The 26544-nt window shown below is 32.7% G+C and overlaps 1 protein-coding gene across 18 annotated transcripts in view; it reads left to right on the top strand.

Moving 5' to 3' along the window:
• Positions 1 to 26544, top strand: part of LOC100878152 (protein muscleblind) — a 491425-nt gene that overhangs the window by 431954 nt on the left and 32927 nt on the right. For 9 of the 18 annotated variants that reach the window (XR_013040693.1, XM_076540516.1, XM_076540503.1 and 6 more), the window contains 2 exons: positions 3012 to 3230; positions 16334 to 16495. The exons of 5 other annotated variants lie outside the window; for them this stretch is intronic. Coding sequence is in view for 12 of the 13 variants with exons in the window: in XM_076540516.1 (XP_076396631.1) it covers positions 3012 to 3230; positions 16334 to 16495 (381 nt within the window). In the remaining variant the exon portion in view is untranslated. Of the gene's footprint in view, positions 1 to 3011; positions 3231 to 10512; positions 10647 to 16330; positions 16496 to 26544 lie in introns of those variants that run through there. 4 more of the 18 variants (XM_076540517.1, XM_076540511.1, XM_076540509.1 and 1 more) reach the window with 4 other exon arrangements.

Genomic DNA, 26544 nt, shown 5'->3' with positions numbered 1-26544 from the left:
AATTTGCAGACCCGTGTATGTACGACCTTTCTTCATCACGGTGAGTAGAACATGTTTCTTTGAACACCACTTTTGAATCGCTCTCTATAACTTCTTTCGTGCCTTTTCTCCTTCATTCGCTCTCGTTATATTGCCGTCGACTGTACTAGAAAATAATTTTTGTTATTGTTTAGAAACATTCTCTTAAACTGTTAAAAGAACACCTTACGTCTTATAAACGCCATAATAAAATATGGCAATATAAGGAGAGTCTACTGAATCTATCCTCTACTTCTCTCGTAAATGTTCCTTTGCTTTTTTCTTCCTGACAACTTCGAATTTAACCCTTTCAGAATTAGTGAATGTATATATAAATCTTCACGGATAAAATCTTTAATCTTAAAAAATTTTGAAGAACACAAATTAAGACCTGCACAAATTTCTTAAGATAATCTATGCAATATGTACATATATTCAGCATATGGTTACATGAAAGAATAACGAATAGAAAATGTAAGAACAATTTGAAATTATAAATCAGTAGAATTATTAAAAATTGAGATTATGTTCGACTGTGCTCGAGGTTTATTTACACTGCCGCAAGAGTGCTAGCTGGCAGGTCTGTGGAAGTATTTAATATATTTTTTTAATAGAAGGTTGAGACTTTGGGGAGTTCAGAAAGATGAATGTAGTAGATGATTTTAAAACATGATAATTTTATTGAAAATTAGATTTATTTGTATTTTTCTGTTCATGTATTTTTGTATTTGTCTGTTGATCTTTTTATCTATTTACCGATCTATCTATCTATCTGTTTATGTATTTATCTATTTATCTGTGTATTGGTTTATCTGCTTATGTAGTTGTTTATCTATCAATTTATTTATCTCTTTATCTAGTCATTTAGTTATCTTTTATATTGTTGTATTTATTCATTTTTTTATTTGTCTATTTATATATGTATGTTTACCTGTTTATTTATACATTTGTTTAATCATTTATCTATTCATCTCTTTATCCATTCAATATTTATCTGTTTATCTATATATCTAGTTATTTATTTATCTTCTCACCTACTTTAACTAAAGAATCTGATCGGATTAAAAAATCTCAAAACATTCATCTTTCTTCCTACCATACCCCGAAGTCTCAAACCCAAATAAAGAATCTTACAAAACTTATGATAAAAAGCGACATGATAAAGTGTTCTCACTGAAAGGGTTAAAAGAATAAAGAATCCGCTTTGTCGATCCCGTTATCTAGCAGCTTACTCTCGAAGAAGAGCCAAGAAAAGATAAAGAACATTGTATATATCGAAAATCACCTATACACATACACGCAGGCGTGCACACACATGCAAACATACACGGAACAGTCGTTTATCACATATCGAATTTTCATCGTCCTCGTTTGTTCGACTGTCTTACGGACGTTTTGTAAACGTTGTAGTTCACTTCTTCTGGGTAACAAGCACCTTGAAATAACCTTGTTTGACACTCCCTCCTATCAATTCCCTATGGATCAATAAATACGAAGAAGGTATCACAATAAGGTACGTAGGTGATAACCAGATCTGAAATCACTGGATTCAATCCTGGAGAAGAAGTGGACTGTGGTGTTCATGAAATATTTTTGAGGCATTGAAAATGTTTGGACGATGGGAGGACGAGAAGTGATGTGCCTTTTGCTGAAATATTGTGTGACCTCAGGGTTAGGAAATTATTTATTTGTTCAAATTATTCGATTATTTATTTTCATTTTAAATGACTATTATAGTCGAGGTTCATAATTGTTGGAATATTCGAATTATTGTGGTATTTGAATTATTTGAGTACTTTAGTTATTCAAGTATTCGAGATATTCAAATATTCTAATTATTCAAGCATTTGAACTATTTGAGTATTTGAATTATTCGAATATTTGAGCCAGTCGAATATTCCAATTATTCGAGTATTTGAATTATTCGAATATTCGAGCTACTCGAGTATTCTACTCAAGAATTATTTGAATATTCTACTGAAAACTATTTGAATAACTTGAATCATTAAAACTATTCAATCTACTGTAATTGTTCTAATTATTCAAGTACTCAAACTGTTCTAATCATTCGAATTGTTTGAATTGTTTGAATTATTCGAATTGTTTGAATTGTTTGAATTATTCGAACTGTTTAAATTGCTTGAATTATTCGAATGGTTTGAATTGTTTGAATTATTCGAATTGTTTGAATTGTTCGAATTATTCGAATGTTTGAATTGTTTGGATTATTCGAATTGTTTTAATTGTTTGAATTTTTCGAATTGTTCAAACGTACTTCAGAAGACATCACCCCCATAACACACAATATTTCATCGAAATACAATAACGACTCATAGAAATCATTATAAGAGCTTCCAATACTTCCACACTGTCCGCCCGTCACAAGACGAGTCTCGAAAGGATACCCGAAGTGCTACAGCGTACAAATAGTTACACCAGCCACACAAACCGAGACACAAGTGCTTCTCCGAATTCCTAGAGCTCATCTTGTGGCGTGCGCATAGTACAGTAAAGTCCCTGTAACTGCTCGACAACGGTCATTAGTCCCCGATAAGAATCTCGAGCAGCTAGCCAGAACTACTCGCGATTGTCGTGCACTGTTGGCAGCTGAAAAGTTGACAGCCAGACGAGAAGAGTTCCCGTCCTCCACTTTTACGTCCTACAGCTAGTTAGGGATGCATGCGCGTTCTATGTAAGAAGGATCCACTGCGTTAAGAGCCAACTGCCATCTTCTCAGCTCCCAACGCGTGCAAATCCTGAGGATAAATCGCCAGATAACAGGTGAATCGCTGCGAGAAACTGCGTTCGCCGTAACTGCTCGGTTTCGGTCCCCGCGCCGCGCGCAGTTACGGAGACTCTACTGTACACAGGAAACGCCTGACGGAACCTCCCGGAGCCTAACCCCCGGTTTTGCGCCCCTTCCGCCCCCTTAGCCAGCCCCCTTTGGACACATAGATAGAGTGCCATGCCATGCGTGTTCGCTCTTGCTGTAGGTATGTCGCGAGTTTCAACGCGGGGCGTGCAAACGCGGCGAGACGGAGTGCCGGTTTGCGCACCCCCTCGAGACGGTGCAGGCGAACGAGGACGGCTCTGTGACGGTCTGCATGGACGCTGTCAAGGGCCGATGCAATCGGGACCCCTGCCGCTATTTCCACCCCCCTCTGCACCTTCAAGCCCACATTAAGGCCGCACAATCTCGGGCTAGCATTGCGGTAATGCATTCTCTCTCTCTCTCTCTCTCTCTCTCTCTCTCTCTCTCTCTCTCTCTCTCTCTCTCTCTCTCTCTCTCTCTATCTATCTATCTATCTCTATCTCTCTCTCTACTTTCCTCTTTCTATCATCTCTGTGTGTCTGTCTTTTTATCATGGCTAACTCTCTTTCTCTGTCTGTCTAACAATCTGTATCTCTTATAATGTTTCGGCGGAACCTCCGAGAAGCTTACCCCAGATTTAGCTGAAATTTTATGGGCTCATGTTGAAACGTTGCGAGGATTTTTGATGAATCGAACGAAAGGATCTGACTTTACCAACTGGGTGGTATAACTATAATTATAGCAAAATGGCCACTAGAGTTATAACAAAATGGTCACTAGAGTTGTAGCAAAATGGCCACTACACATGTGGCATCATAATTTGTAGTATTGCCGGCTTTTAGTATACAATGTGAATTGTACTCGGTTATACTGTACTAGTTTGATTATAGATAGTTTGACAGATACCGAGTGCAGTATACTCGTGTATACTATGTTATATAACACGCTATAATTTAAAAGGAAACTATACTTGGATATACATCATCACAATTATTAATTTTTTCATCAAATCTTTCGCATAAACATCTCTGAAACCTACTCTGCGTCACGTCGGTAAATTAGGGACCGATTTCTGATCGAATTCGTAAAAATCCTTCTCGCTAACGTTGTTTCCAATGAAGTTACCCGTAACGTTTCAGCTAAATCAGGAATGTCAGGATTTTTGGAGGCGCAGCCAATGTTTGTTTGGTTCAGTCATTATCCTGGATACACTTTTGTTTTTACCTTAATATGTTGTTTTTCTGTTTTTTGGTTTTCTCGTTTGCATCAAGGAGAGTGTACCGTGATGACACTTCCGGTTTGCTTTTTAGGGAAATATGTCATTCTTCGATATGGTCATGGGTTTGTGATATCGCCATTTTGAGTTTTTGATCGATGACTTTCACGAGGGGTGTTCGTAACCGTTGGGACCAAATTTTGAAACTTTATGAAATAAATGAGGATTTCTGAGTGTAAAGGTTATGTTGTAGTCGAGTGAATATGAGTGGTCAGATATTTTGTAGTTATAGTAAGTCAGAAGCAATCTACAGTTAAAGCTACATTTAATTATTTATATTATTATGCTTCAAGCTCTTGATGAATTTTGTATACAATAAGTACAATACAATATTAATCTAACCTACTGAGTCAACCAGTTCCTAGTAATTTTTTAAAAATTTAAACAATTTTATATTTATTTACTAAATATGACACGTAGTATTACCATTTTTACTTTTTATATTTATATATAAACTTTTCAACAAATCTGTAGGTTACCCGATACTTTTATTGTAACAAAATGGCCACTATACTTTTACTCTGACAAAATGGCCACCTACCATTATAAAATGGCCTCCATACGTTTAGTATAACAAAATGACCACCATATTTCTACTGTGATAAAATGGCTATTCATACTTTTAATACGACAAAATGACAACCATAATTTTAGTACAACAAAAATGACCACCATAATTTTAATACAACAAAATGACCACCATAATTTTAGCACAACAAAATGACCACCATAATTTTAGTACAACAAAATGACCACCATACTTTCAATACAACAAAATGGTCACCAACTTTTATTACAACAAAATGGCTACTATACCTTTTATTACAACAAAATGGCTACTATACCTTTTGCTATAACAAAATGGCCAGCACACTTTTGCAATGACAAAATGGCCGCTACACTTTCAGTACGACAAAATGGCCGTTATACTATTAGTACGACAAAATGGCCGTCGTACCAGTTGATACTTACAATGTGTGAACAATATTTGAGTGTTACTTGTTTCTTAATTAATTTGAATGCATGTGATTATTCGATAGAACATTTTGTACTATACATTGATAACAAATTTTTACTGTATTGATAGATTCAGTAAATTTGGTCCTACACTTCACGGACACCCTATACACGTGTCCATATAAAATGGGTTATTGTTCCCATACGTAAATGTGCTTACCCATTGGTAGATGGGTAATGTAGATGATTACGTAGGATCATTTACATATGAACAAGGTTTAAATTAATTTTGAAATGTTTATTTACATCGATGCACTTTTGCTACCAAATTTAAGTTTAATTAACATTATGAAGTTTATTACTAAATTCCACTATTTTATGGTATAGAGATTTATTTCTGTTGCTATTTTATATAATTGAAGTTTTTATATAATCAAGGTGAGAAATGTAAGTAACGAGGAGTAATTAAATAATCCTACATGATTGATAACATAAAATTGATTGTATAATTGGTGTCAATATCCATTTGCATATATGAAAATTTGCATTTATATTTCGATCCTTGTGCATAAATATAACTGGCAATTAATGAATTGTTGATAATACAGAATATCGATTGTTTTGTTACATTTTTCAGAGTTAACTGATGAAATCGAATTAAATTAACATATGTTATTATATCACAACCGAAAGATTATTAATAATAATTCTTGAGATACATTTTTATATTAATTAGTATTTTCAAATGTTTATAATATAAGTTCACTTTGGTAGCAATAAATGTGCAAGATATAACTATAAAAATTACAGAAAACACAAAAATTATTTGAACACTTTATTTTTTTTGTTTCCAATATTTTATAAAAATTTCAAATTAAACAAAATGTACATGAAATTTATTACTACATCAAAAGTGTTTTTCACAAACTTTTACGATTATTATAAGATTTTTGAACATGAACGTAGGCACACATGAGAGTCATCGCTATTATCTTTTTAAACCCTTACCCCTTTTTTCTACCTGTTTTATCTTTTATTTTATACCGCGTGTTCTTCGTATGAATATCATACAAAAATGAAGTGTGTATTGATTAAAATATATTTTCAGTGAAATAATTTGCATGAAACTCGTATTCGAAAATAAATGTTTGTTTACATTAACAGATTTACATAACACATGGATGATCATGCGATTTATATGATCACACGTTACGTCCCATGCAAATTGCACCACCATATTTTACCATGGTCAAAATATATTCACATTTTGTTACGGTTAAAATATGTCATTTCATATTTATCACAAAATATGAATAATTGTTTAAATTATTATTAACCGAAGCTGAAGTAGTATCTACGAGAGAACATTCGAAGTACACGCATTTAATCAATCCTTCTACGTTCACACGATCTTCTTTCTATTTTCTACTCTTTCTTCAATCTTTCACGTGTATCGTCACGATCTTTCAGTTTCCTGGGTTTGCGTAAGAAAAAGGAGCTTTCGTTGCTGCGCTGCTTTTTGCCAATCTACGTCGAGTATATACGTCGGGCTTCTCCCTTGTAGTCCCACTTATGCAGGGATGGGTATCATGTCAGTCATTCGGTGTAGTGTCTTGCATTGTTACCTGGACAAAAAGGATGTATCGTTTGACGTTTGAGATGTTTAAGTAGACGATGCGATATAACAAATGGTAAAAAATTTTGAAAAATTCAACATTGGGTGGAATTTGTCTTGCCACGCATTTAACTGCGATGTTTTATTGGATTATGACCCGTTAGATAATGGCACGTTGGATTATGACCCGTTAGATAACGGTACGTTCGATTATGACTCGTTAGATAACGGTACGTTGAATAAGGACACATTAGATTACGACACGTTGGATAAGAACGCATTAGATTACAACATATTGGATAATGACGAGTTAGATAATGGCACGTTGGATTATGACCCGTTAGATAACGGTACGTTGGATAAGGACACATTAGATTACGACACGTTGGATAAGAACGCATTAGATTACGACATGTTGGATAATGACGCGTTAAATTATCACACACTGGATAACGACACATCAAATTACGACGCGTTGGATTACGGCACGTTAGACAACGTTTTGTTGAACAATGACGCGTTGTAGAGCTGCGCGTTAGATTATAGTCCGTGGAATAGTAGGGCGTTAGATTGCAACACGTCAGATATCGGCGCGTTGGATTGCTGCACGTCAGATATGACGCGTTAGATAATTATAGGTTGCGCTGTATAATTTCGTATAGTATCGTCATGCGTCGTATTCTTACGTTTCGTATCATCACGCATTATATCGTCACGTGTAGTAACATCACGCGTTGTAATATCACGTGTTGTAATGTCACACGTAGTAGTATCACGCGTCGTACCGTCACGCGTTGTATTGGCACGCGTGGTATCGTCACGCGTAGTAGTATCACGCGTTATACCGTTACGCGTAGTACCGTCACGCGTCATAGCGTCACGCGTAGTACCGTTACGCGTGGTATCGTTACGCGTAGTATTGTCACGCGTGGTATTGTCACACGTCGTACCATCACGCGTGGTATCGTCACGCGTCATACGATCACGCGTAGTACCGTCACGGGTCATACCGTCACGCGTGGTATTGTCACGCGTCGTACCATCACGCGTGGTATCGTCACGCGTCATACGATCACGCGTAGTACCGTCACGCGTCATACCGTCACGTGTGGTATCGTCACGCGTGGTATCGTCACGCGTGGTATCGTCACGCGTCATACCGTCACGCGTAGTATCGTCACGCGTAATATTGTCACGCGTCATACCGTCACGCGTAGTACCTTCGCGCGTAGTATCGTCACGCGTGGTATTGTCACGCGTGGTATCGTCACGCGTAGTACCGTCACGCGTGGTATCGTCACGCGTAATACCGTCACGCGTGATATCGTCACGCGTGATATCGTCACGCGTCATACCGTCACGCGTAGTACCTTCACGCGTAGTATCGTCACACGTAGTATCGTCACGTGTCATACCGTCACGCGTAGCATCTCCCCGCGCTGTATAATCACACGTACTATAACAATGCATCTCCCAACATATTGCAATCTCAATTACTCTATCTTGACATAGTATTGTCACGCATAGAATCCCTACAAGCTACATCGACGTGGTCCACACGAATATAACAGCAATCCACAATAATCTAAAAATAATATACCAATTGCAAATTGAACCATTTGATAAAACATAATAAATAAATAATTTTATAAAGTATTACAATCTTCATATCGTCTACTTAAACAAGTTGAATGACACAACGTAAGACACTGTCACATGATTTCCTTGATGCCCACTCCTACTCTTACGTATTCCATGTACTCTGTATATATTGCCGCTAATTGTACATGTATCGAGCTGTCCCCTGTTTCTCTTTCTCTTGTGCAGTATACATATTACGACCGATATTCATGGATAGCATTGTCGCACGTGATACAGGTTTTACTCAACCGCAATGTAAAATTGGCCAACAGTTGCGCAGTCCTCGAATCATGCTGTAACCGTTACAGATTTAATCTCCTCGAACTTTATTTAGATATTTCACATAATTTGTTATTTTATAATATGTGCAATTGCTTAACGATTATTAACATTTTTAGAAAATGTATCTTCGGAAGTAGTTTTTACTGTATTTGAGTACCAGACATTTTGTTTATATTTTCGTGTTGCGTGAAAGTTTTTAATTGATTTTTAACAGAGTTTCACGGAGACAGGAATGAATGGGTAATTATGTAATGTTTGATGGTAACTGAAGGTGTAAAGTTGGGTCAAATAGGACCCGGAAGACCGTAACAAGGTTCAGAAAGGTTTTTTAATTTTTGATGGATTGAACTGATTTGAAAATGGGAGATTGCAGTCTGTACGGTTATCCATATAGGGTGTCTCTGAAAAAGGTGGTCTTCTTAAGGTAGGTAGTGACAAGATCAAATATTTAATATCGGAAACTTTTAATCAATCAAAAAGAATGTATCAGTTGTAGATCAATCTTAAACCTTATATCTTTATTTTCAAGGTTGTGGTAATTTTGTGAAAATTTAAACAATCTTACTTTTTTAACATTTGGAAATTTAATTAAAAAACTATAGACTTAAATTTGTATGGATCTAATATTAAATATATATCCTCAAACTTTTATTTATTTATATAACGAAATTTTTAAATTTTCCTGTCTTTGTTATTAACAATTTTTAATAATACTATTCTAAACATCTTTTATTTGGTATAAAATTAAATATTGCTGTATAATTTATTTATTATAACATAAATAATCGTTTGTTTTTGACGTACATAATAAAATTAATTTTAAATAAATAGTAAAATAAATAACATTTTACATATTATTTTAATGTAGCAGTGAGATAAATATTTCGTGTGTTGTTATAATATAAATGAAACACAAAGTAATATGTTAAATATATTTTTGTGATGCAAGTAATTAAATAATTTTTTCTAATATTTTGTAACATGAATAATAAACAAAATATTTTATGTTTTATTATAACATATAATACAATCAATAATATCTTATTTTTTAATATACAATAAATATTGAAATAAACAATTATTTATGTATTATTATAACAGAAATAATATTTTATATTATTTTAAATATTTAATAATAATTTATTAATAACATAAAAAATGAAATAAATGAAGTTTTCCAATATAATACAAAGTAAATACTATTTTACCTGTTAGTGTAACATAAATAATACATATTACTGTCATATAAATATTAAAACAAATAATTTTTTTTAATTTGACATAAATAATAAAATATTTGATGTATTACTACAAACTAAATAATTAAATCAATAACATTCTCCATATTATTATACAATTAATAATAAAATAAATATTTAACGTATTACTATAACAAATAATTTACAATAACATAAATCAATAATTCCACATATTGTTATAAAACGAATAATAATTTATAAATAGTCAAAATAAATAATGAAATATTTTCTAATAAATAAATAATATTACTAAAAACATATCATTACACAATATTTTCTCTAGATAAGAATCTCAACATACGATCAGCTAAAGAGACCATCTATTTCAAGGACACCCAGTATATCACCGGTTATTCACATAATCCCACGTCAAGTTAAATCGTTTCCTTTCGCCACCCCGTTGTTCACGGTACAGTCTCTTAATGCTTCCGTTTCTTTATCTCAAATTTTTTCCCCCGTCTCATCATTTTCACGTTTCTCTATCAGATCACACCCCATCGTTTCTCGCTTTTGTGTTCGTCCGTTTTTACACCCCCTCGATACGACATTTCCACCTTGTCCCCGTACCGTGTAGCGAGTAGTATACTTTTTAGGCACAATTCTTTTTTTAACGTCACCAAACACCACTGTTCTATTTCTCTCTTTCTAGCAGCCTATCGCAGCTATCCAGGTGCAAAGCGACTATAGTTTGCAAAATACACTAATCACCTGTTCGGTGCCTAGGTTCTAATGAGTATACAAAAACGTTCTTGCAGCCGCGAGTGGTCGTTCCATTTCTATATTTTATTTTACCCCTTGTCTCGTGATTAAATTAATCTACATAATGTTATTACTTTTCTCAAAACAATATATCAAATTTTTCATGGAATTTGAAATGTTAGATCGTCGTGAGACAAGGGTGCGTTTTTAAGGGATGTTTTTGTAAATTTATTAGTGGAAATGGAACGAGTCCATTTTGTAAATAAATTGTAGTTAAAGTGACATGTCTTTTATGAATGACACGTACACCACTCTGCTGACAAGCTGTGTTGCACGAACCCCGGCTATCAACCCTTGCTGCTGTTTTGCTGTCCCACACAAAAACACTGTGAGAGCTGTCGATTCTAGAAAAAGAAGGGAAATATAGAGTAGACGGGTACCGGTTTCTTACGGTTTCATAGAAAAAGTGCTTAAGGATTTATCGCAAGCTGTAGGAGTTTATTCGAATCGAGTTTTTATATCACTGGAGTTTTAACACGTTTCATATCGAAATTTGATATTTCAGTCAAATCTGTTGAAGTTGATTGAGTTTTATACCTGCGTTTTATGGATTAAAAGGATTTGCGATTTGGTGCTTGGGAAATTGGATATGTTGGGACAGGAGAATTTGAGTGTTTTGGGATTTTTGAATATTTGTTTGTTTATGGAAGTTTGTGTGGAAATTGGAGGACTGAAATTTGAGATTTGAAAATTTATGAAGTTCAGAATTTTAGTATTTGGAAATTTATGAAGATTAGAATTTTAGTATTTAGAAATTTTGAGTTAACAATTTTAATAATTGAAAATTTCAAAAATGGAGAATTTTAGCTTTTAAAAATTTAAATGGAAAATTTTAGTATTTGGAAATTCTAGTATTTTGAAAGTTTTATGCTAAGAATTTTAGCTTTCGAAAATTTTCAGTTGGAAACTTTAATATTTAAAAATTTTTTAACTTGAAAATTTTAGCCTTTGAAAATTTAAATTTAGAAATTTTAGAATTTCAAAAATTAAAAACTTGAAAATTTTAGCCTTTGAAAATTTAAATTTAGAAATTTTAGAATTTCAAAAATTAAAAACTTGAAAATCTTAGACTTTGAAAATTTGAATTTAGAAATTTTACAATTTGAAAAATTAAAAACTTGAAAATTTTAGCCTTTGAAAATTTCAAATTAGGAATTTTAGTATTTTGAAAATTTCAAATTGGTAATTTCAGCATTGAAAAATTCAAAAACTTCCAAATTTGAATATTTCAATTTCTAAATTTGAAAATTTGAATATTTTAGAATTTGAAAATTTAAAAATTAACAATTGGAAAATCTAAAAATCTAAATTTAAGCAATTAAAAATTGAAAAATCCATGAAACTCGAAAACTTGCAAATTAGACTATCTACAATACTGAGACCCTAAATAATAAAATATCTAAAATATTATCATCCAAAAGAACAAGAATTCTCTACCTGTCTCAACCCCTCGCTCAAAATCATTCCAAAACCTCCCCCGATACGAAACGTGTTAACCAAAAACAAAAGCTATTCAAAAATGTTCGTACACGTGTTAATTTCATCATTCGATCAAAATTATTCCACTGGCAGAAAGCCGATCCCTCGAGGATCGTTAAAAAAACTGAAGTATTAAGCAACACTAAAGCATCGCTCGAAAGAAGTCACCTACCAAGAGCGAACAATGAAAGATATATTGTTCGGTTCGTACGTTTTTTTCTCGGAGGATAGAATTGTCTGTTATCCGTGAAGAAATAATGGTACAACTAGAGAGACTAAAGTCTAAAAAGAAAGGATAGAAACAGGAGGAAACGTGAGAAAGATATTTTCAGCAACGTCACGCAGAGAGCTGCAGCCACGTCCGGATACAATGGAAGAAAAGTCTCGCATAGATGATTGCGGCAGACCAGCTTGTTGGCAGGGAAGTCTTATTCTCTAAAAGTGGTTTTCAATTTCCCAGGGGTGCATTCTGTATCGATTAACGAACTTACGGTCGAAATTTTGTTTTATGCGCAAATTAATCGTTCGCGTCGACACTGTTGGCGGCGAATTGTTGAGAAACAATGTGTTTACGTAATTATTTTATTGACACTGTGATAATTGTGGCTTCATGGAATAATTGATGTTTTTCATTTTTTAAGATGTGCGATGAAACAGTTGACATTTTCATTTTTTAAGAAGCTTGTTATTTGTTTATGGAATTGCGAGTTTTTGTTTATAATAATTAGCTTCGGTGGAAGAAGTAGATATTTAAAGGGGTAGATATTTATTTTTAGGTAATTTTAATTGGGGTTAAAGTTAGGATTTTCGAGTTAAGAATTACAAATTACGAAATTACAAAATTTTTAGACTTTGATTGAAATTTTTGCATTTCAAATGGATTTGCAAATTTTATTTTTCGACTTTTTTAAATTTTATAAATTCATAAATTCTTAAATTTCTAATGCATCATTTTCCTAATTTGCTAAAATAATCCCCAGATATTGAAATTCACAGACCCAAAAATCCCTAAATACTGAAATTCTCATTAAAAATCCCTAGATGCTGAAATTCTTATTAAAAATCCCTAGATATTGAAATTCTCATTGAAAATCCCTAGATTTTCAAGTTCTCACTAAAAATCCTGAGATATTGAAATTTTCATTAAAAATTCCTAGATATTGTAGTTCTTGTTAAGAATACCTAGATACTGAAGTTTTCATACATAAAAATCCCTAGATACTGAGATTTTCATATTAAAAATCCCTAGATACTGAAATTCTCATATTAAAAAATCCCTAGGTATTGAAATTTTCATATTAAAAAATTCCTAGTTACTGAAATTTTCATATTAAAAAATCCCTAGGCACTAAAATTTTTATATGTAAAAATCCCTAGACACTGAGATTTTCATACTAAAAAATCCCCAGGCACTGAAATTTTCATATGTAAAAATCCCTAGACACTGAAATTTTCACATGTAGAAATCCCTAGATGTTGAAATTCTCAGATTTTGAAATCCCTAGATATTGAAATTCTCATATTTAAAAATCCCTAGAAACTAAAATTCTCATATTTAGAAATCCCTAGAAACTGAAATTTTCAAATTCACAAATCCCTAGATTTCAAAATGTGTCGCATCTAAATTCTCATCAAATTTCCAAATTCTCAAATTCCCAACCTTGCATCACAAACACAATTATTCCCTTTTCTGATATTCATTAGATCCACACAATAGTATTACTCGAGTAAGAATACAAATTCTAAAATACGACTATTTCATCTTCCACGTGAAATATCCACACATCGCACCGTAAACCATTTCGGGGTTAATAGCTACAAAGCAAACCTCCATATATCATTCAATCTTCCCCAAACAAAGCTCGCGTTGTTTCTCAACAGCTCGGCCGTCACCGAGTGTACCCTAACGCCCAACGAATCTCGCAATCTGTTAGCGTTGATCTTGAACGAAACGTTCGAAAAGTGCACTCCTCGGAATTGTCTGCCCGGTGTGTTTGCGAAATGACACGAAATCACCCTTAACACCATCAGCAGACGCGAAAGGAATTCACGGACCATTCGTACACACGATCACATAGTAACAATTCGAACACCGGAAATTTAACACGATGAAATATCATTCGAGCAAAAACGAGCCCGAGAAGAAGACCAGCGGAGAGCCCTTCAGAGAATCATCGAACCTGACGTGTCCATTAAATGAACATTTCTCTTCGTTGAATTTTCAGGCAGCCAAGATGGACGTCCCTCACCTGTTGCGATACTCTATTTTCCTCCCTTGTCGGGTAGAAAGTAACAATTAGTCGAGGGAGTAGGATAGATCGAGACTAACGAATTTCGATAGATTAGCCGGCATTATTTCAGGTATTTAGCCCGGGATCTGGAAACGCCGGACGATATCCTGTTGGACCAATCGAATGGAATTTTCCTCCGTTATTTTCGTTTCCTTTTATTTCCGCCGTTCTCGAGACACCCCCAAGTGTTTCTCACTTGAAGGAACCCCGGGACTCTTGCGATGACGTCCTCTAATTACTTCGCAGATTGCTGCCGGCGACTTCCAGATACACCTGTTGATATTCTTTATCGATCGCGCTACACGTTTCCTATTTTCAAATAACGAATGTCTGCTTTCTAGCTGATCTTCGGAATACTTCTGTTTCTTGTTTCATTTTGTGCCTCGGATTCACGTAAACGCGGGTCTGCTGACAACTTTGTTGTGTAATTCTTGGGGCTGTTTTGAGGGAGAGTTGGTAAAATTAACATGGTGGTTGATGTTTGTGGCATCAATCTGCGATTTCGTGAATTCGTGCCTACAGGGTGTTTCAAAATGGGGTTCAGCTGAGGAGCTAAAAAGTAAGTGAATATTGTGGCAGTTTTGTTTTTGAGGTAAATTTATAATTACTATTAGATAATTAGATCATTGTTATATTATTTGTAGAAATTTAATGTTTGATTCGATTCATTTTTTTATAGAGGAGAGCAATGTGTTCGGTGGCTGTTTTCAATTTTATATTCCCATATTTTACATTTGTAAACATTGACATTCATAAATTCATACATTTTCAAATTTATAAATTTCTATATCTCTCTCTTCCTTTTACAAAAAATATTTCTTACAGAAATCAATTATTACAATGATCACTATACTATAATAACACTAGAGCAATTTGTAAATAATTTTCTTTAACTTCAAAACAGACATTTATATCAATATTTCCAATTAATTTTTACATTGAAGTTCAGTCAAAGTTACTACAATTTTGTTACAATTACTATAATTATTATGCTTGTATTATCATTTCTATAATTCATAAGAGTTATTACAATTTATAATTACAAGATTATTATTATATTTTTATAATTCATAGTTACAAGATTATTATATTTATAATTTATATCGCTTGTTTTAATTGATTTTCAAAAACTATAACAGTGATCAAAATTTTATTACAATCATTGTTTATAATTAAAAAGAATTAGTATTTCTCAAAAACAATGTAAAGCACAAAAAAGATTTCACCCCAACAAATTTTTCCAGTCTCAAACATGGAACTTGCATTTTGAGACGCCCTGTATAATATATAAACGAACTGGCTCGACATAACCTATATATACATACATCATTATCTCCTGATATATGTATATATACCTGTAAACGCCCCCTCTGTACAGTATTATGTAATATACAGCCATGTATACACGTACGTCCATATATATGGCTTTATCTCGATACTTAGATTACCGTGATTATTGTCATTTCTTAGCTTCAGCCTCAACTGGTCTGTTTTTCTGTTTTTTTTTTATTTTTATCTTGCCCTCTTCCGCCTGACGATGCTTCTTCATGCTTGCTGACCAAAAAAAAAAATCAAAATAAAATAAACCGAAAAAAAAACAAAAACAATTGTGCGCTTCGCTACACCCGCCAATTAACGCCTGCAAAAATTATCGCCCGACCGGACACACGATATTTTCAACCTCGATCACCGCCCATTCACTAAACAACGCCGAAAAAAAACAATATCGATACGTAAACGTTAACAACGATTAACGACAATCGATACGAACAACAACATTGACGAACACGTGATCGTGTTTCGACGAATGTATACGGCGGTACCGGTGATCACGATGGGGCTGCGATATATTCAAACGAAACGGGAATATTTGAACGGATATACAAAATGAACGAAAAACGGCAATGTGTATATACAATGAAAAAAAAACGAAAATAAAAGCAGACGGCGACTATGCCAACGAACGTGGCGGGAATGGGCGCGTTGGCTAGCGGAGTGTCAGGAGTGCCGGCAACTGCGGTTCCCGGAGGACTTCAGAGTGCCAGTATGGCGAGCATCGAACTCGGCAAGAAGCGGATGCGCGACTCCAATGATGATCTGCTAATGGTACCACGGCTTATGCATGGAGTACACTTTCCTTTTTTAGTTCTCTTTCGTAGCTGATCTTCGCGAAACTGGCCCGAATTTTTCAGTTCAGAGCATTTCAAAATTATGCGCTATGTTATTCCGCGTCTCTGTGTCTGTGAAAATTGCCGCATGGTTCACCTTGACTTTCAAAATTAATCTTTATTACTGTAATATTAATTAGAGGGTCTACAAAATGGAAGTGAAGAGTTTCCTCGAAAAATGACACTTGCGTTACTAATAACTCGAAGTGCGGTAATTGTGGAGGTTCGTACGAAACACAAGCGATTCTACAGGAAAAAGTAAATCGAAAATGTCCTATGAACTTTTGTCGTACGACCATTCGTTTTCGAGATAATAGACTTTAAAGTTGCCGATATGTGAGGTTCAATATGGCGAGCGCGAGAGAAACAAAATGGCGGCATCGCGGCAGCCATGTTGAATCGCACTCGTATCCACTGTAACTTTAAAGTCTATTTTCTCAGAAGCGAATCATCGTACGAAAAAAGTTTATAGAAACTTTTTGACTTACTTTTTCATGTAGAATCACTTGCACGTTGAATGGACAGTTTTCATACCACCATGAGTTGTCAGTAATGAAAACCTAACATTTTTTAAATAAATCCATGGTTGTTTCTAGACTCTGATTAGTATTACACCATACAGCGATCAATAAGATTTAACCTTGAATTTCAAGATTAATGTCAATTCTGCGACAACTTTTACAGGGCTTCGTAAATTCAGAGACGTAGAATAATGTTATAGTAGTCGTGACATAATTTTCGAACATTTTATACAGGGTCATCACATAAATTCGCCTCTAAAATTGCAGTATTATAAAAGACAATGGTGTCCCTGGCAACAAATGCAGCCATATTTGAATGCTTGCTTTGCCCGCGAAATTTAAACGCAAATTACGTTGTGGCACACAAGAGTAACAGACTAAACAGTTATATTTAGTTATGTGAAACACTGTCATAGCGTTGTTTGCTTTTTAATATTTCTTTTTATACAAAAGAATTTAGGTTAAAAAATTATACATTATACAAGCCAGTCACTGTAATATAACTGTAGGTTTTGTTTACTTTTATCTTGCGTTCAAAATTCGCGGGCTACGGGAGTGTTGGAAGATGGCTGTGTGCTTCTGGCAACATTGCAATTTTAACTGATGCAATTTGAGAGTACGAATTTATGTGAACGACACTGTAGATTGTATTGAAATATTGTGGATTTTGTTTTATCGTTCTTTTCGTTCGAGATATTCCCATTCGGAGTCCTCTCTTCTACACGATTTATAAGATAACAAAATTATTGGGTCATTGCTATTTTAGTGCACAAGTTTTTTAGCTGATTCTTTATTGTCTTCAAAATTATTTCGGAGTTCATTATGGCATTTCACTTTTAATTACTGTCACTTTAGTGCATTTATATAAAAGATAATTTGACGATAATTTACGAAATTTTTCATTTTTCCGAATGGGAATACGCAATTAATCCTTGGATGTTAGATGCTGGATGCTGGAAATCCCTATAATTCTCAAATTTCCAAATTCTCAACGTTAAAAATCTCCAGATTCTCAAATTTCCGAATTCTCAACGTTAAAAATCCCTAGATTCCCAAATTTCCAAATTCTCAAGGTTAAAAATCCCTATATTTTCAAATTCCCAAGTTCTCAACGTTAAAAATCCCTAGATTCCCAAATTTCCAAATTCTCAAGGTTAAAAGTCCCTAGATTCTCAAATTTCCAAATTCTCAAGGTTAAAAATCCCTACATTCCCAAATTTCCAAATTCTGAAGGATAAAAATCCCTAGATTTTCAAATTCCCAAGTTCTCAAGATTAAAAATCCCTAGGTTCTCAAATTCCCAAGTTCTCAACGTTAAAAATCCCTAAATTCCCAAATTTCCAAATTCTCAAGGTTAAAATCCCTAGATTCTCAAATTTCCAAATTCTCAACGTTAAAAATCCCTCGATTCTCACATTTGCATATTGTCGAAGTTAAAAATCCCTAGATCCTCAAATTTCCAAATTCTCAGAGTTAAAAATCTCTAGATTCACAAATTTTTAAATTCTCAAAGCTATAAATTTCCAAAATTCTTAAATATTAAAATTCCCAAATTCCCCAAATACCTAAATTTCCGAATTCTCAAATCCCTAGATCCCTAAATTCCCAAATCGTAGTTCCCTAGTTCTCTAAATTCCCAAATCCCCAAATTTCCAAATCCACTTCCTTATATCCCTGTATTCCTAAATTCCAAACCTCCAAATCCAAAATCCCCAAATTTCCAAATTTCCTCAATCACTCATTCCATTAGGAAAGTATACTAACAGGCTATATTTAAGCCAGCAACCAACACCATCCACAGGATAATTCTTAGTCGGCTTTTCGTTCTTTTCTTTTTAAATATTTAATGTTTGATAGTTAGTCTTTAGTGACAGGTGAGTAATTAGCGCCTTGAATAGAATTTCGTCGATTTTTAGTTCCTTTGATTTCTATCGAAAACAGATATTGTCAAATAGCAGGATTTGTTAGAAAGAATCTCAACAACAGTCTCTACTCAATTATTGTTAAAATTTTCTTTCTATTCTTCTCAGTTTACAGTAACAAATATTGTCAAATACCTAGATTGTTTTATATCAAATAATTTCCAAATTTCAAATATTTCACATGATTTTATAAAATTTCAATAATTCAAGCAATTCAAAATTTTTCTTTCTTCAAATTTTTAATTAATTTTACAATCAATGATACTATACTAAGAAATTATTTTAATAAAATAACTTAATTTTCTGAGATATACACATATATACATATCTAATAAATATTCAATTAGTTAATAAAATTTCTATTTGAAAATTACAAATATGAAATTCAAATAGCATATCTTATCGAATGCAATAGAATAGAGTCTCTTCGTAGAGCAGATCTTTATTTCCTGCGAAGTATTATTTAGATAGCAGTAGCAATATTATTTAAGTATTCCGTTAAAACGAAATGTCACTAAATATTTTTCAAAGAAAGTTCGAGAGAATAGATCCAAGAAATTCGGACCATTTTCCGAAAGTTTCTTGTAACTGTATGTATCATATGTTTAACTTGTGGAAAACACTGTCGAGCGCGCTTACAGCTCTGTTTACGTTTATTTTCATTCTTCTCCCCATTTCTGACGAAAATTTCTATATGCTTTTCCCGATCTTCGAGGATGTATGCTGCGCAAACGCGTTCCGAGTCACAAACCTTCTCTTTCTTCGTTTCACTTGCTATTCCATAACAGAAACTCGTATTAACCCTCTATTCGCTTTTATTCCTTCACTGAAAATGTATTTTTATGTTACATATGTTCAAACTGCATCATTTAACAATTATATTCGCAAAATATTATTTCTTGCGCGTGTCTGAAGAGATGGCGCGCGAAGCGATACGATTTACGTTGATTTCAACTGCCAACTCACCAGACACGCAACTTCTGACAATTCTTTATGATAAAACACGTCGAAAATGTGATATACAATTTTTGATGCAATGATTTGGAAAAATGAATTTTTTTTCATGGAAATTGACTACTAAGAAATTTTTATGTTTTGGTAATATTTTATTTTATTCGCAAGTTTATTTATATTATTGATAATTAACAGGTTGATATTGAATATTTAGGTAATTAACAAGAAAATGTTTGCAAATTATAGAGGGTTAATTGTCACTGTAAATATGTACATGTGTTTATTAGAATGTTGAGAGTGGTAGGTGTTCCTAGGGAAAATGGCGACTTCCTTTTCTTGGATTTGAAAAAAAATGAAATTGGTATCTGATGATTTGGAGTATGAGAATTTGTGGATATAGGGATTTGGAAATTTGGGGATTGGGGGATTTGGGGATATTGGAATTTAGGGATTTGGGAATTTGGAGATTTAAGGATTTAGGGACTTGAGGATTTGGGGCTTTGCAAATTTGGAGATCTTGAAAATTTTGGGTTATAGAAATTAGCAACTTTGGAATTTGGGAATTTAGCAAATGGGGGATTTAGGAAATAGGAAATTTTCAAATTAGAGAATTTAGGAATTGAGAAGTTTTAGAATTTGGCAATTTAGGAATTGGGGGATTTAAGAAGTAGGAAATTAACAAATTCGGGAATTTAGGAATTGAGGCATTTTACAATTTGGCAATTTAGGAATTTGGGAACTTAAGAAGTGGTAAATTAAAAAATTTGGGAATTTAAGAAGTGGGAGATTAACAAATTTGGGAATTTGGAAAGTGGGAAATTAACAAATTTAGAAATTTAGGAATTGAGGTATTTTACAATTTGGCAATTTAGGAATTGGGGGATTTAAGAAGTGGGAAATTAAAAAATTTGGGAATTTCGGAAATGGGAAATTAACAAAGGGGATGTAGGAATTGGGAAATTTTTAAATTTGGGAATTTAGGAAATGAAAAACTAAGAAATTTGGGAATATAGGAATTAGTCGATTTAACAAATTTTGCAATATATAAATTGAATTCGAAAACTTTTGAATTTCAAAATTTAAGTATTTGTAATTTAAAAAATTTGTAAATTCAGAAATGTAAAAATGTAATTTTCATTCACAATTCTGAAAATTTCAAAAATTTCTACATTTTCTGATTTCTAAAATCTACAAATTTTCTGCAATAACATGTCCTCTCCCTATATCGCCATTTTCTTTACAAAAGCTACCATGCTCAGAAATTCATTATGCATTTCCCCCTACTTTACTAAAAGAAGCCTAAACTGAACAGAATATCTCGGCTTCATCCCTTTAATCACTGCTCGTTAATTTCTCACTCTCTTCCATTAATTTCGCTTATCCTCGTTGGTTTGTTGCAATGTTACTCGTATCAGAGCTTATGCCTCATGTTGTATTTGTTAGATCGCTTTTTGGTTTGTTCTTCCATCAGCCACGAATGAAAAAAAAATTAAGAGAAGGATTTAAATCAGGCTTTATTTATTAACCATAAAATATGTACTATATTTTATTATTCAGCTCTCAATTAGCAGACCTAACCTCAAAATTAATATACATTCATTACCGAATTTTATAAATTTTTTATATCTTGCAGGTATATCCAATTTTAAAATTGTATAAATTTCATACAACATAAAAATCATATAAATGTCGTGAAGTACAAAATTTATACAAATTTCATAAAGTATAGGAAAATAAAAAATTTGCCAAAACATAATTGTGTAAATGTCATCAAATATTGAAGCGAACAAAGTTGTACTAATTTCATAAAGTATAAAAAAATGTAAATTTGATAAGACATAATTTTATAAATGTCATAAAATATACATATAACCGTAGAAGCTTGTAAAAATTTCATAACCTAATTGCGAAAATGCATATTAATTTTGTAAATTGAACACAGTGCATACATAAATCTCTATTTCGAATTACAAACTCAATTAACTTTACACGAAACGAATTTGAGGTTATATCTTGACACAGTATCCACCATTCGAGAGATGGAAAATAAGTACATACGTGTTTTATGACTGCTATGGGAGAATCTTTGAAATATTTTGAGAGGATAAATCATTTGTGGTTGTTGAGGAAGGACACGATCGATTTTTACAAGTTGTCCCATAAATAATATCGTATTCTCGTTGAACTAAAATGAACGTGTCTCGTTTGATTACGTAATGTTTCATTTTAGGTTAGGTTGGAAACTAATTTTTTGAAAGTAAAAGCAAATTTTATAAAGTAATAATGAACAAATTTTTAAATAATTGTTTCTTTATAATTATGAATGTCATTAAATATATTTATTATGATTTTATTTATGGGATGATCTAACGCAGTGTTTCTCAACCTATGGTTTCGTTAAATCATCAGGAAATAATAGCTGCCGTTTTGTGTAAATGCAACACAAGATCAACAATTATAAATTTCAATTCCAGTTAATTTATAGGATTTATTTAAACAAGGTTACTAAATTTTGTTATATGTGAGGGATTTTGTTTCAATAAATTTTGTATGGTTTATTTTTTTATTTTCCATCAATTAAATTTAAATGATGAACTTCATTGAAGTGTACTTGTTCCTTTTCAAGTGTATAGGTTATTTTAAAATATGCAATTTTGTTTATTTATATAACATACAATATATGTTATACATGTGCAATGTCTACTATACATGTGTGTACATGTACAGTGTACAGTGTATGTTATATAACGCATGTACAATAAACAATACATAAGGTATATTATATACATGTATAATATAGATTGTATAATTACATAATATATGTACAGAATACGATATGTACCATGTGTGTTATAATACGTATACACATGTATACTATATGTAGAACGCATATGCATTGTATGTTACATATGTATAGTATATGCAGAATGCATATGTTATGTATGTTGCATATGTATAGTATATGTAGAATGCATATGTAATGTATGTTACATATGTATACTATATGTAGAATGCATATGCAATGGATGTTGCATATGTATACTATATGTAGAATGCATATGCAATGGATGTTGCATATGTATACTATATGTAGAATGCATATGTAATGATGTATGTTACATATATATAGTATATGTAGAATGCATATGTAATGTATGTTACATATGTATACTATATGTAGAGTGCATACACATATACATATATATACTATATATAGAATGCATATACATAATATATGTAAAATGCATATGCAACATATGTTACATATACTGCATATACATTACATATGCAACTGCAATATACAATGTTATATTATAATCTATTTATATAATCATACAGTGCACATTACAGTATATATTATATCACCAAGTTTTTATAAAATTAAAAGAAGTGTATGAAATAAATTTATGAACAATTATACAGATAAATACTAATAATAATATATTTTTGAAAATACACACTTTCAAGAATAAATTCATAAATATATTCATGAAAATAAATTTATAAATTTCTACACTTTCAACATTTTTTTAAACTTATCTAATTATTAAAATTGATTAAAATACAAGTTTCTATCACAATTCATTAAAATACAGGTTCACACAAAAATTTCTTAAAACACAAATTTACACAAAAATTTCTTAAAATACAAATTTACACAGAAATTTCTCAAAAAACAAATTTACACAGAAATTTCTCAAAACACAAATTTACACAAAAATTTCTTAAAACACAAATTTACACAAAAATATCTCAAAACACAAATTTACACAGAAATTTCTCAAAACACAAATTTACACAAAAATTTCTTAAAATACAAATTTACACAAAAATATCTTAAAACACAAATTTACACATCTATTAAATTTTTATCAGACACAAATCAGAAATATTTTGAATGGAAGAATAGACGACACAAAATGGTTGAGAAACACTGATCTACCAAATTCACTAATCGAATAATCTTCGACCAAACCCTGTGCACTTGTCCTACCGATCCCCTAAACGCCTGAGCTTACAGCAGCTTCGTCCAAACCTCCACGAGAAGTAACAATCGTTGCATCCACAGGAAACAGAAAAAAGTGGAAGTAGTATCCCGAATCCGAGTTGCTGAAGAAAAAGAGCACGCGTGCTTCGTAATAAAATAATATCCCGTTTCTAATCTCCCCACTACGTCAGCGCCTATTTCGCACGTGAAAAAGAGCCTCTGGTTATTATGGTGAAAAATCGGTGCTGCGTCGATGGAGTGTTAGATCTGTGTAAACTTTAAGCTTGCGCCGATGATGCATGTTGTGCTTAAGCGACTATCGAGGTGATGGTATCAAACGTCATCTCATGCTCTGGACAATGACTGGAAAGTTTTGTCTCCTTTTCACCACCATAACGCGATATTTCTTCTTTCAGTTTTTTTTCTTTGCCAGATCTTTGTATGGTTTTTATGGACACGGTAGTTTGCTTGGTATAAGGTGACCTTTATGGTGTTCCATAATAAATTTCGATTTTGGGGGTTTAATAGTGGTGAATTAATTTACGTGGAAATTAATTTATGTGGGAATTGTGCGCTTTTGGTAAGTTGGCACGTGAGTCTTGATGATTTGCATTGTATACGGCTGCCAACTTATCGGGTGCGTATATTAGTGAATATTGATGAGTAAAGTTTCTTTGTTAAATTTCATGAAATATTAAAATTATATAATAAAAGAATGAAATTATGTTATAATCCAATGGGGTTGTAGATTATTGTAATTGGCAATATAATGAGAGGATTTTTTTTATGCACTCATTGGACGCCTAGAATTTTATATAAAATTATATGAAATATTACAATTATATAATAAAAGAAAGAAATTATGTTATAATCCAATGGGGTTGTAGATTATTGTAATTGGCAATATAATGAGAGGATTTTTTATGCACTCATTGGACGCCTAGAATTTTATGTAAAATTATATGAAATATTACAATTATATAATAAAAGAATGAAATTATATTATAATCCAATGGGGTTGTAGATTATTGTAATTGGCAATATAATGAGAGGATTTTTTATGCACTCATTGGACGCCTAGAATTTTATATAAAATTATATAATAAAAGAATGAAATTATATTATAATCCAATGGGGTTGATGATTGTAATTGGCAATATAATGAGAGGATTTTTTTATGCGCTCATTGGACGTCTGAAGCTTTGGCAGCTTCTGAAGTTTTGTATTTCTGAATTTTTCAATTTTGAAATTTGTAAATTGGTGAATTTTTAATTTTGAAAATTTCCAAACGTGAGAATTCCAAAATTTGGAATTTCACAAAATTCTTGAAGTTTAATTGAAAATTGCAAAATTTGTTAATTTTCAGACTTGAAAGTATCTAAATTTAAAAATTTGGTATTTTACAAATTTCTACATCCTTAAATTTAAAATTTTGCAAATTTCTGAGTTCATAAATTTCTAGATTCCCAAATTTGAATTTTTACAAATTTCTAAATTCCCAACCTCAAAATTTAAAAAATTTCTAACCTCCTAATTTATAGAGTCACTATAATACAAAATAACCGCAATAATTAATCATCGCCAGAAACTTCAAAATAAAATATTTCCTAAACCATAAATTTTTCAGCAAATTATTCATAAACGTGTACAAACGAATATTAACAAACCAAGAAAAAAAAAGTAATGAAAATCCAACGTTTATTATGGAACGACCTCTGACAATCTGATTTTCCGTCTCTCTTCGTCCGCCATTTTTCATTTCTCCGTCGTCGAACTGGATATTGCTTTACTTTCCAGTCGCGCGAACGTTACATTTTTTAATTAAATAGAATTTTGTTACTCTTTTATTTTCAGCTTGCGAGATCCCCTAATTTATCGATAATTGTACAAATTGTCCCACGGTGAAAATTTGTATAATATTTTTGTATCTCGAACGATACTGGATTTCCTGTTCCGCAGATACTAATTTTTCTTGTCATGTCAGCACACACCTACACACACACATGCATACACACATAGCGTTATCGTAATCGCAGTTGTATCCGTACCACTTCCGCTCTGTTCGACAAACTTTTTACCAGCTTTTCTGGCTTTTGCATTCGAACTGTTTCGCTTCCTCCCTCCATGTCTATTGCCAACCGATTAATTGATAATGTCTGTTCTTACCGTCATGTCACTTTGCTCACTGCTGCCACGAACTTTTATCATTTGATTTCGTTACTTCGCGTATTTGTCTATATCTGTCATAAAACACGAGCCGCGTCTAACACGATTTCTCCGTCGTCGATATTCTCCTCGATGAAAGACAACAACAACAAAAAGTTTCCTCAGCTGAATCTGATTTTCAAGTACGAAACAGGACCCCACGGTTTTCTCTTTGTGACGGTCCGCCGGTAACTATGGCTGGTCATTTCGCCTCGATTAAATAGGAACAGGGAAATGCTATATAGCGAAACAGCACAGACGAAAATGTGACAAACGAATTTGTTGTTCAACGACGACCTTCGTCTGGGAAACGTCGCCGCCAGCTGCGTCATCGGCACAACTTTTACACACTACTATTATCACTGTTACCAGCTACCACTAATTATTAACCGTTTTA

Source organism: Megachile rotundata, chromosome 15 (assembly GCF_050947335.1).
Source record: "Megachile rotundata isolate GNS110a chromosome 15, iyMegRotu1, whole genome shotgun sequence".
Taxonomy (NCBI): domain Eukaryota; kingdom Metazoa; phylum Arthropoda; class Insecta; order Hymenoptera; family Megachilidae; genus Megachile; species Megachile rotundata.
Note: the sequence above shows the minus strand (reverse complement) of the source record. Positions and strands in the feature narration are given on the sequence as shown.